At 36.8% G+C, this 12,557-nt stretch overlaps 1 protein-coding gene across 1 annotated transcript in view; it reads left to right on the top strand.

Annotated features, from left to right (window-relative positions):
* Positions 1–8,787, top strand: part of gpd2 (glycerol-3-phosphate dehydrogenase 2 (mitochondrial)) — a 34,592-nt gene extending 25,805 nt beyond the window's left edge. The window contains exons 16-17 of the mRNA XM_065240180.2: positions 3,039–3,137; positions 7,611–8,787. Coding sequence (XP_065096252.1) covers positions 3,039–3,137; positions 7,611–7,736 — 225 coding nt within the window. The 3' untranslated portion in view covers positions 7,737–8,787. The remainder of the gene's footprint in view (positions 1–3,038; positions 3,138–7,610) is intronic.
* Positions 8,788–12,557: the final 3,770 nt, after the last annotated feature.

Raw genomic sequence — 12,557 nt, 5'->3', positions numbered from 1 at the left:
TCCTGTAATGAAGCCATCTTGAACTCACGCGATGAGTCCAACATGGCGTCATTACTGAAAGTAAGTAATTATAATTAGTTTATAAAGTCTGAAAATGGGTATTCTCAGAGAACACAGATTGTGATATAAATGTTTAACTTGAATGCAGTTGCTTTGCCAAATAAAGCTCACGTTGTTTAAAACACATGCTGTTTCTGCATTTCTGATGTTAATCTGGAGTACCTATAGAGTAGTATGACATCCTTTATATCTCCGAAGAGTCTTTAGTTTAATCAGATTTATAAAAAGAAAGATTAGCTTTACCGAATCTTTCCGATAACGTACGAAAAAATGAAGAAGGAGGAGTTATACCGCGGGAAGAGTGAGTACGAGTCATGCAACACTATACAACACTGTTTTAACTTATGATTCACTACATGTTCGTGTCATTTATATAATATGCACGCAACTATTTCCAACATAAGACCGCGTGCAACTCGTCATGACCCGGTTAGGAAAATCCACGCATCAAACACACACGCAAAACTATAACCATTGTTTTCATAAGGCTGGATTTCTTCTCCTTACATCCAAAAACACACTTCATCTTTCGTGCCATTGTTGAGTTTAGAAATTAAACAAAGCTGAGTGGTGTGATAAGATGTTTGCAAGCTCCAGAGTCTCCCGCTGATTGACGAGTGGGCGGGGTTTTCCGGGGGAAATGCCCATATAAAGAAGTGATACGTATAGAAAACCCCTGAAACGTCAGTTGGACCTGTAATCGAATAAAACTTTCAGAAACTTGTACGAACCCTGGCGAAGTGCATTCGGCACAGAAATACTCTGTAACATGTCCAACTGCTTTTTTGACACTTTGCCTACGTTTAGCATGAGGAAACAACTCTATAACTGTGTTAATAAGTCAGAATGCTTGAAATACCATTGAACCCCCCCCCCCTTTAAATAGAAGTTTTTAATTTATGTTTTTCACGTACAAAAACAACATTGTAAAAGTGCTATAATATGCATGCTATAGCAGTAGTTGACAATGTCACACAATGTCTGAACATGCATGTGCAGTGATGTAAATTTATTCACAAATGTGTGTTTTGTAGTTTACAGACATGATTATGGTATACTTTTCAAAAACATGCACTTTAAATGTTTGTGTTTTCAGGCCCCTAAAATGCCGTGGTATATAGATATATAACACCCAAAAACTATTTTTTTTAAAGTTATATAGTTGAAAACGTCTCCTGAATGTAAATGCAGGATACGTAGCATTTTATTTTATGTTATTTCATTTCATTGTTACACATGCTATTTTATGTGTTTGCATGAATAGCATAATGACATAGAAAAATCTGAATAATACATAGAGATAGGAGGAATACTTTGAAATAAACTACAAATCACCAAAAGAAATAAAAGTTATTTGATTAATTTTGTGATCCTGGACCTGGTCATAATTAGCACAGGTATATTTGTAGCAATAGCCAACAATTCATTGCATGGGTCAAAATTATCGCTATTTTATGTCAAGAATCATCAGGATATGCGAAAATCTGATGTAAACAATGGACAATATATCTATATTTCACGGATTATACGCATTTGTGGACAAAGATGGTCATTGGATGTATTCTATGAGATGGTTTTCATGAGTTATTCACACATCTGAAACAGACTGGATTCGATTCGCGATCGTTATCTCAACACAAAGGTAATAAGTCCCGTTTATATTTTGCATGTTGTCATCTTGACCTCTGTAACAAAATACTACATTTATGATGCCAGAGCATCTGTATCTCAAAACAGAGACATACACTGATGCTAAACCTGTAGACCTTTTAAACGATGTATAGTAATGTTAATATTATTAATGTTTGTAGACAGTAGGCTATATAGATATTGTTAGCAGCGTTAAAAAAAACTGACGTCATCCGCCCCTGAGCTAGTGCGCGTCAAGAGGTTAAGCAAAGATCATGTTTCCTGAAGATATTTTGTATATTTTCTACTGTAAATATTTAAAAAATTTTTATTTATCATTATGTGTTGCTAAGGACTTAATTTGGACACTTTAAAGGCAAATTTCTCAATATTTAGATTTTTTACCACCGATTTTTTACTGATTTTTTTACCTCAGATTCCAGATTTTCAAATAGTTGTATCTCCACCAAATATTGTCCTAACAAACCATACATCAATAAAAAGCTTATAGACCCCTTCAAGGTTTGTAAACATTGAATGACTATCAGGTGCGCAAAAGCATGGGGTCAAACTGTTCATATCATCCAGGCTTTATAATTTAATCTAACAGTGCTGAAAAATGACGACTTACCTAAAATGAAGTGAGCACTGCAAACACAAGCCTCTTTGATATTTGCATTGTCCCAGTCTGCACGTTAATTGCTTGCAGCCGCAGATGTTGTATTTTTTTGTTTTTGAGATTCTGCATGAATCGCGAAAACTTAACGGAAGACCTGGTGCGATTTTTAAAGCCCACGACGTAAGTAGGCATTTTTGACGATACCGAATAATACGCAACTCAATCTGCTGTAATGACTTTTCTGACCCCGACATGCGCAGTGGGAACCGCCTGTGACGTGAACCGTGAAGGGGTCTATTCATTCACAATTAAAAATTGACCCATATAACTGGTTTTGCGGTCCAGGGTCACAAATATGGAAGTAAAGATGGGGATGAAGTACAGTAGCATCATCAGGTGGCATCTGTGCAACAACGTGATGTTTCTAACGTGAGATTAGATAAAACTTCGGAAAGGAGTTACCCGCATGGTGATGATTTACTTTCATTGAGAACTAACTGTAGGGTGGGCGTGGCACAGTGTTGCAGGAGCATATGTGACGATCTATCGTGTATTTCTGTGTATCTCTCAACATGAAAAAAGATGCTAAATATTTTCTCTTGTAAATTGCTCATTAGCTGTCATTCTCTCAGATCTCATTGTGTCTGGATTTCGTGCAGCTCTTAACATTTCCAATCACCCTCTAATGTATCTCAGATACTGATTCTATCACTGATTTGTGTTCTTTCAGAAACTCAGCATTCATATTGATGAGAACGCTCTTCACGAGATCCTCAACGAGGTTGACCTCAACAAAAACGGACAGGTGGAACTGAATGAGTTCTTGCAGGTATGGAGTCTTACTTGGAAGAGAGAAATCAAGCCCAGCTTTACCACAGCTATTTATCAAGTCCAGTATGGCACAGCTATTTAGAGACTATCAACTATATATTTAAGCCTTGGGAGTTATAGGTGTGAAAGCTTCAATAGTTCAACTGCTTGTTATCTTCATGTCATCTATGTTTTGTCATGAGCTAACAAGCTTGCAGTGATTAGTAGCTCAGAAATGGCAGATATATGAAGTTGATTTTGTGTCCCGCTAGTCTTTCAGTTACTTTATAATTAACAGTCTGAAGCTGAAGTATGAATTAGTTTTACCTTGTACTGGTCAAAAAGGTGTGGGAAGAGGTGTGATCACCCTTTCTCCAGTTTAAACCAGCAACCTTGAAGTAGCTAGATTAAGGTAACAAGCTTAACCAATAAGGCGTGTGGTATAGTTTTTTTTTTTTTACGTCTATGCGAATGTATGCGCATGATCGAACGCACATTTGTACGTGTACACAGACGTTCGACGCTGCACAGTGTTCGAATTGAAGGGGGTCTGGGGGGGTCCCGGACCTCCTATAAGCCTTAAGGGACCCCCCATAAAGCACAAAAATATAAATTAGGGGGGTCCCCTGGTTTTTATTAAAATTAAAATACTACATGAATTTAAAATTCTCATGTTGCGTGTCACAAAGCGAAACTGTCTTTATTTGTCCCAATTTCGCAATAAACTAATTCAAATGACTTCTGTCTGAAATAAATAAACTCGCAAGTGCGCCTCATGCTGTTTTCTGGAGGAATTGACAGACAAACAGTGGCAAATCTATCCTCTCAGTCTGACGGCTGGTCCACCCAGTCACACAAAATATTTTATTGGGGAAGCAGAAGAAATCACGCTTAAATGATAATAAATGATAGTCTCAACTTCGTTTGTGAGCGGCATTGACAAGTACATAAACCCTGTGCGTGTTTGCTGTGATTGTTTTTAATGATAGAGAACACGAACCATTTGATATTTCAGATGAAATAAAACTTATCACTAAGTTAAGCAGATCTTACTTGTAATTGTCATCTATGTGACGCGACAGTCGGCACTCAGCAGCACATCATCATTTGAAATCCGTTTACAAGATGAATTCTCTTGTTATGTTAAATATGAAGTTTACATTGCGTTGTAAAAATGATGAAATTATCTTCATACGTGCTTAATTCATAATGAGAACGTATTAATACAAGCTTTTTAAAGCTGCTATATTATATAACAAAATAAACAATACATGTCATTTTATATACAAACTATAATTCTATCTTGACAAGCACATTATCTGCTTCATGTTGGTCCGGTTTAATTCAGAGGGCTCATTGCTTTTGTGTATTCATTTTCATTTTAAGCCTTTAAAAAGTAATTATTTTAGATGCAATTTTGTAATATTTATAGCTTAAATTATCTAATATAATTTTTAAAACATTTAAAATCATTTTGCAGAATTCCGCAGATTTTTCAAAAACATTTCCAGAGATAAGGCAAAAAAAGTCAGCATATTTCGTCTGTCCCTGTTTATCGCTCAAATACGCATCATTCAGAAATAAATAACTATCTTTATAGAAAGTATCTTTTGCATGTGTTTTTTTAAACCTTGCAAATGTTAACATGCAAGCGAATTTAAAAAATTTGAGCGGAAGATGTTAAAGTGGACTGTTTTATGTGCGCAAAGACAAGGACACGTCGCGCACACATACTTAAATGGACGCAACACTCATAAGCGGACGCACAGAGACGCGCAATTCCTAAAGCATGCAAACACAATATTATTTGGAAAACCACAGTCTTGGCACCTATTCTCATAAAAACATTCAGTTATGTTTTAAAGTAAGTGCAATCAGTTCAGAAAGAAATCAGATGTTTGTGTTGGTCTGAAAGTAGCAGTTCTTATCTGCTTGTGTTTCTGTCATTTATATTAATTAAACAACAGAAAACAAAGGAAAATCACTTCTGTATCTAAAAACAGATTAATTATTCGATGAAGAAGACAGTGTTATTATTCATTTGATTCTATTTATGTACCTAAATATATCTTACTTTATTTGTAACTTTGTTCTTTTCTATTTTTTATGCTCATAATTTCTTAATTTGTTCTTATGTTATTTTCCCTCCCCCAGTTTTGCTGATCTGAAAGTATTCGATCTATGACTCAAAAAACGCAATGTAATCCATTTAACCACTACTATACTGTATAGTAAAATTATGTAATTTAAAAATGAGTTCCACCCTATTTCACCCCTATTCTGTGTAAAATTTCTGCCCTTGCCAGTGTTTCACACTAATTTGAGGGGTAAAAAATGTATTAGAGTTTGAGTTAAGGGTATTTTGGGGTTTCTTTGATTAAAACCAGGATCAGATGATTACTGATCAAGGACGATCACATCTTACTTTGTGAAATCACAGCGATCCTATGATAAGGGGGTGGGGCTTGGCCAGGGGGTGGGGCTTAGCTAGGGGACCCCTCATAAGCTTTGACATAATTCGAACACTGTCGACGCATACGGATTGTGACAAAATGCAATGCATTTCCTAGGCTACATACCACATTCTCCAGTACGCGCGACCTAAGCGTAAAAATATGCACAGTTACAAAAATCCACCTGTGCGCGCACAATGTGCATGTACTATTTTGATGACGAAAATTGACGAATCTGTACGCGTAAAAATGGAACTATACTTCTTAGCTTTAGCCTGATTCAGGTAGCTTGGTTATTTGTTTTGTCCTCCAGGGGGAGCAATCACCCTTTCTGCAGTTTGAACCAGTTACCTTTCAGTAACTAGCCAAGGGTTTAACCACTAAAGCTCTGGGTATAGTCTGTTTTATAAGCATACGCGCACAGTTGAACGCACAGCATAGATCATTTGACTCATACATGTGCGCTGACCGTGGGGAAACCTTCCGATCTCTGTGATGAAGCCAATATGGAAGTTACTTAAACTGCAATTTTTTGACTGGCCACTAGAGGCTGGCTCCAAAAGGGAGTGAATTAGGGCTGAACGATACATCGAATTTTCATCGTCATCGCGATATGAACTCACGCGATGAACACATCGCAACAGACAGCCTTGACGCGATGAATGAAGGGAAAACGGTAAGCGCATGTAATGAACGTTTGACCCGTCAGGTTTAGTCCTGAAGACATGCCCTGCGTCCCAAACCGCATTCTTCCATACTATATAGTAGGCAAAAAGCACTACTTCTCGTACTCTTTGCATACTATATAGTATGGAAGTAGGCAGTTTGGGACGCACGGATGGTTTGCGCGTTCATGCTATTAGGCCAATCAGGGGAACCCCCAAGTCAGCTACGCTCAGATTGATTTGTGATGTGTCAGTTGCGACGCTGTGCCTGTTAGCAAAAATGATGGCGAGGAAGGAGAGAAGAGTGAGGAAAATGTGTTGTCAGGCGAAGACCTTGTGGTGAAAAGGAACAGCACTTCAGCTATATCATGGAATTATTTTGGATTTAGGAGAGATGACGGCGCAAACACAGGTACTGTGGAAGCGGTGATTCACATATTGCGTCTATTGCGCGCTCAAGTTCATTATTTCAAATGTATGTTCGCTCTGGAAGCGACGTAGTCGCGACTCGCACGCAGCGCTCGTTATTTCTAGGTATTTCAAAAACATTTTAACTTTTCAGAATGACACAAGCGCAGCGTGCAGATCATGTGACAATAACCTACGTGTCTAGCGTTTTCCACGCATTTTTAGGCGCGACATGTGAATGGCCCCTAAAACATGAAAAAATATAAAATATTTATCGCAACTCACATCGTCATCGCAACATTAAACAATGTCATCGCACATCGCAACTTTTCCTCACATCGTGCAGCCCTAGAGTGAATCCCATAGAACTCTATGTTAAAATGCCCAACTTTACAGTAGAAAAAAATATTTACAACCTGGTACAAAAAGTGTTTTTTGTCTATATAGCTAATTTTGACCTTCATGACAACTGTGAGGGGGTGAATTTTTTGTAATTCATTCGTTTAAATTATATTAAGCCTAAAAGTTCTGCATAATAAAGGGAGTGGTCACTTGAGTGATGGTTGAACATCCACTGCTGTCACTAGAATCGATCTAGGCGGGCGTTGTTTTAGCAACCAGTCACCTCAGCTTCACCCACGTCCCACCTCTTTACCCATTTGCGGTTATCCGCGAGCGATGCGTGGTGACGTGCGGCCAAGATGGCGACGGCAGGCACTGCCTACTTTAAGCTTCATAAAAGCTCTTCACAAACCTATGGGTGACGTCACAGACACTACGTCCATATTTTTTTACAGTCTATGGCGCCGACATTGCTTACGCAATGTACGCAGGTACGCCTGCACTGAAAATTGCGTCACGGGTACCCTTGCATACTTAAAATTGGACCATACTGCATCCTTAAGCCACCATTACCTGTTTCAGGTAGCTTAATCACGCATGTGTTTTGCTCTCTGATTGGTTCAGCTCATGACTGCGGTCCAGAGAGGGCAAATCTCTGACAACCGTCTTGCTATCCTGATGAAGACAGCAGAGGAGGGGCTGGACATGAGAGGACCAGTCTCGGTTGATCGAAGCGGAGGCGGAGTTTAAATACCATCCCCCAATCAAAACAATTCCAGACGACAGCTCCAAAATGCTGATCACTGTGCCAACACTGGTCAGATCACAAGCACATCCTGTAAAACCATGAACTTTGAGCCTTTTAATTATTTCATAATTTTTTTAATCTTTTAAAGCTTTTGTTTTAGCATGCTCCATGCAAATTAATACGTTTAAAGAGAAATATATTCTTAAATAATTATTATAAAGAGTATATATTTTTATCACTCCTAATATTATTACGTTACTAATGTATTATTTAATGTTGGTGTGCATGATTTAGTGAGCTTCACTTGCTTTACGAATGCGATTAATTTGCTTCGTCAAACAATAAGGTAAAATTTAAAGGAACAGTTCACTCAGTATGACTTCCTTTCATTAGCGGAACACAAATGCAGATCTGAGATTTAATGCAGATATGACAGCACATTGATAAAACACGCTCAAGTCACGTAAGAACCAATGAGATTTATAGCTATTGACATGCTGTCATGTTTAAGCTTGTTCATTTCAGTTTTGGTAGGTAAAATATAAGAGAATTTTCTTTTTTGGGGTAAACTGTTCCTTTAAGGGCTCCTGGCGACGTCTTGAAAATGCACTACACTTTAATTTCGCAGGTTAACACTGCATACTGCTGTATTGTTACTGTTATGAATAACAGTGGTGTTTGTTTTGCTTCACTCCAAAGTGCTTATGCATTTTCTGAATGTTTTTTAAAATCAAGTGTTTTTATTGTACTTTGATAAATGTTTTACCTTGGCTTTTTAAAATTTTCAAATGACAGAATACTGTTAAAATCACTAATCATTGTGTATTGTTTTATACAGATCAGGTATTTGTACTCTCTACAGTGTTTTGAGATTATTAATTGGCATCAGCTTGTGTTAAACTAATGAATTTTACATTTACATTATTATTGTTTAAAGGAAAACACCACAGTTTTTCAATATTTTACTATGTTCTTACCTCAACTTAGACGAATTAATACATACCTATCTTTTTTCAATGCATATTCTTTGGTAGAGCGTTGTGAATGTGTTAGCATTTAGCCTAGCCCCATTCATTCCAAACAGGGATGAATTTAGAAACCACCAAACACTTCCACGTTTTCCCTATTTAAAGACTATTACATGAGTAGTTACACGAGTAAGTATGGTGGCACAAAATAAAACGTGGCGATTTTTTAAGCGGATAAAAAATGAGAACTATATTGTATATTTGCAGCAATTCGACCTTGGACGGAAGTTTGAGCGAGAGGCGTAGTAGTCAGGAGTGATAATGTTACTGCGCGCTAAGTTCGAAGTGCTGTTATCTAAGTGCTCCTCCACCATGGAATATAGTTCTCATTTTTTATCTGCTTAAAAAAAAATCACCGCCATGTTATATTTTGTGCCATCATACTTACTCATGTAACTACTCATCTAACAGTCTTTAAATAGGGAAAACATGGAAGTGTTCGGTGGCTTCTAAATTCATCCTTGTTTGGATCCTAAGGAATGAATGGGGCTAGGCTAAATGCTAACACATTCAACACGCCCTGTACAACGATTAAGTGCACGCATTGAAAAAAGAAAGGTATGCATTTATTTGTCTAAGTTGAGGTTTGAAAATAATAAAATATTGGAAAACGGTGGTGTTTTCCTTTAAACGCCAAACTATTTAAAGGGATAGTTCACCTAAAAATTATAATTCTGTCATTATTTATTCACCCTAATGTTTGTTTGTTGAACAAAAAAAAGTATTTTAGTATTGCAGCACGCAGTTGACTGACTCATAGTATTTGTTTTCCTACTATGGAAGTCAATGGGTACAGGCAACTGTGCATCATTGGGCAAATAAATAATGACAAAATATTCATTTTTGGAAGAAAAATCCCTTCATATCAAATTTATGAATGAAAATTCCCATTGTTGTTGTTTCTCAAAAATTTTAAGCTGTAAAAAGTATTTTCCCTTGGTTACCCGGTTACGCACATGTAAATAGCACAGTGCTCTCTTACTGTAAATTTACAGTACTGTAAGGGTGAATGTAATTTATGTGCCTTGCTTTCTATAGAGAGACTTTGCATGTCAAAAACGCACAATATGAAACGCACTACCTAATCTTTAACTTGATTGTACTTTTGTGATTATAACATGATTATGTATTTTTCAATGTAGTTTATTTTCACCTTTAAAACTAACTTATCAAATAATACATGATTTTAAAGGAAAGTTCAAACAAAAATGAAAATTCTGTTAACATTCTGAGGAATGTTTGTAACCAAACCGATCAGAGGACCCATTGACTTCCGCAGTGGGAAAAAGAGCAATATGGAAGTCAAGGCGGGCTCTGATCGGTTTAGTTACAAACATTCCTCAAAATATCTTTCTCAGAAATAAAGAAATGTATACAGGTTTGTAACAACATGATGACAGAATTTTCATTTTGGTTGAACTGTCCCTTTAAGTTTAGTGTGTTTTGCAGAACGAGGCACAAACTTTATAATGTTTTAGTCATTTATCACAATGTAATGACCTGTATTTTTTTTTTTAAAAGAGATTGCCATCAATCTTCGGGGATCAGTTTTGGTTGTCAAGTTCCAACAATGCCAAATAAGAAGCGAGGGATGTGTTTTGAGAGAAATAGCAGTTTAACTAATCATTTATTGTTTGTTGTGAAAGGATGTAATTTCAGACTGAGCCAGACTGAATACGATTCGTACTGTATGAAAAAATGTACAGTAAATCAATCTGCAAAGACTGAGAAACACAATTCTATAATTAAATGTATCTGGTTGCCCTGTGCATTGTTTGGGTGTGCCTTTATTTTCAGAGTGGCTGTCATAATAGTCAGTGACATCATATTTCTTACATAATAAATATTTGTGATGCTCTAAGCATGCGAGGGTCCCTGTCTCACATGCAACCGCAAGTAGTATACACTGGATGTGATGACCATATTAAACTAATATAGCTGATTAATAGGTGTCTGAGTCGTAGAGGCTTTCCGTGTCCTCAGCGGCAGGGCATCTCGTCGCACGTCTGCCTCGTAATCACTGTTGGTGTAGAGTCGTTCACAGTGTGAGATGAGTGGGGTCCGTACTGGTGTGATCGACACCTAGAAAAATGCAATTAAACCAGAAGCCTGAGTCTGGAGCGATGGCTAATCCTGAACTCATTTCAGTATCCGTTGGAATAACCCTACCAATCCCATATAATAACCCTGCATGCATATTAAACTCAAGCATGGGTCCTGTTGCAGGACCAAGAGGGGAGAGGTGTTTGTGACCAGTTGTTTCATATCTATTTACCCATCGGTATATCTATCTATCCATCCATCTATATCCAAATGTCCATCCATCTGTATAACCATCCATCCTTATATCCATATATCTGTATTTCCATCCATTCATCCATCCATATATCCATTCATCCATATATCTATTTGTATATCCATTCATCCATTTGTTTTATCTATTTATCTGTATATCCATCCATCTAAATATCCATCCATATGTATCCATCCGTATATCCATTCATCCATTTGTTTATCTATTTATCTGTATATCCATCCATCTAAATATCCATCCGTATATCCATTCATCCGTCTATCCATTCATCCATCTGTATATCCATTCATCCGTATATCCATTCATCCATCCATATATTCATCCATCCATATCTATTTGTATATCCATTCATCCATTTGTTTATCCGTATATCCATCCATCTAAATATCCATCCATATATCCCTCCGTATATCCATTCATCCATCCATATATTCATCCATCCGTATATCCATCCATATGTATCAATCCATTTGTTATATCAATATAACATCCTTTCATTTGTATATCCATCCATTTGTATATCTATCTATCCATCCATATCCTTCCATATGCATCCGCATAAACATCCATCCATCCATCCATCCTTATATTCATCTATCCGTATACACATCCATTCGTATATCCATTCATCCATCCGTATGTCCATCCATTAATCCATCCGTATATCCATCCATTTGTTTATCCATCCATCCGTATATCCATCCATCCATTTTGTTTATCCATCAATATATCCATCCATATGTATCAATCTATCTTTTAAATCCATATAACCATCCTTCCATTTGTTTATCCATCCATCCGTATATCCATCCATCCATTTTGTTTATCCATCCATATATCCATCCATATGTATCAATCTATCTTTTAAATCCATATAACCATCCTTCCATTTGTATATCCATCCGTTTATCCTTCCATATCCATCTGCATATACATCCATCCTTCCTTATATACATCTTTCCCTATATCCATCCATCCGTATATCCATTCATCCGTCCGTCCATCCATACATCCATTTATTCATCCATCTGTATATCCATCTATCCATTCGTATATCCATCTGTATATCCATCCATTCATTTGTTTATCCATACATCAATCCATCCATCTGTATATCCATCTTTATATCCATCCATGCATATGCATCTATCCATCCATCTGTATATCCATCTATCCATATATCCATCCATCTGTATATTCATCCATTCTTATATCCATCCATATATCCATCGATTTGTATATCGATCCATCTGATTATCCATCTGTATATCTATCCATATCTATCCATCTGTATATCCATCCATACGCAAATCCATCCATTCATTCTTATATCCATCCATCATCTTTATATCCATCCATCTGTATATTCCTCTATCCATCTGTATATCCATCCATCCATTCTTCTATATACTGTATATCCATTTCAGGTTCTATGCTTTTGCTTATAGACAATAATACCTTAACAGTGTTTTTCCAAAATG

Source organism: Paramisgurnus dabryanus, chromosome 7 (genome assembly GCF_030506205.2).
Source record: "Paramisgurnus dabryanus chromosome 7, PD_genome_1.1, whole genome shotgun sequence".
Taxonomy (NCBI): domain Eukaryota; kingdom Metazoa; phylum Chordata; class Actinopteri; order Cypriniformes; family Cobitidae; genus Paramisgurnus; species Paramisgurnus dabryanus.
This window is presented reverse-complemented; position numbering and strand designations above follow the sequence as displayed.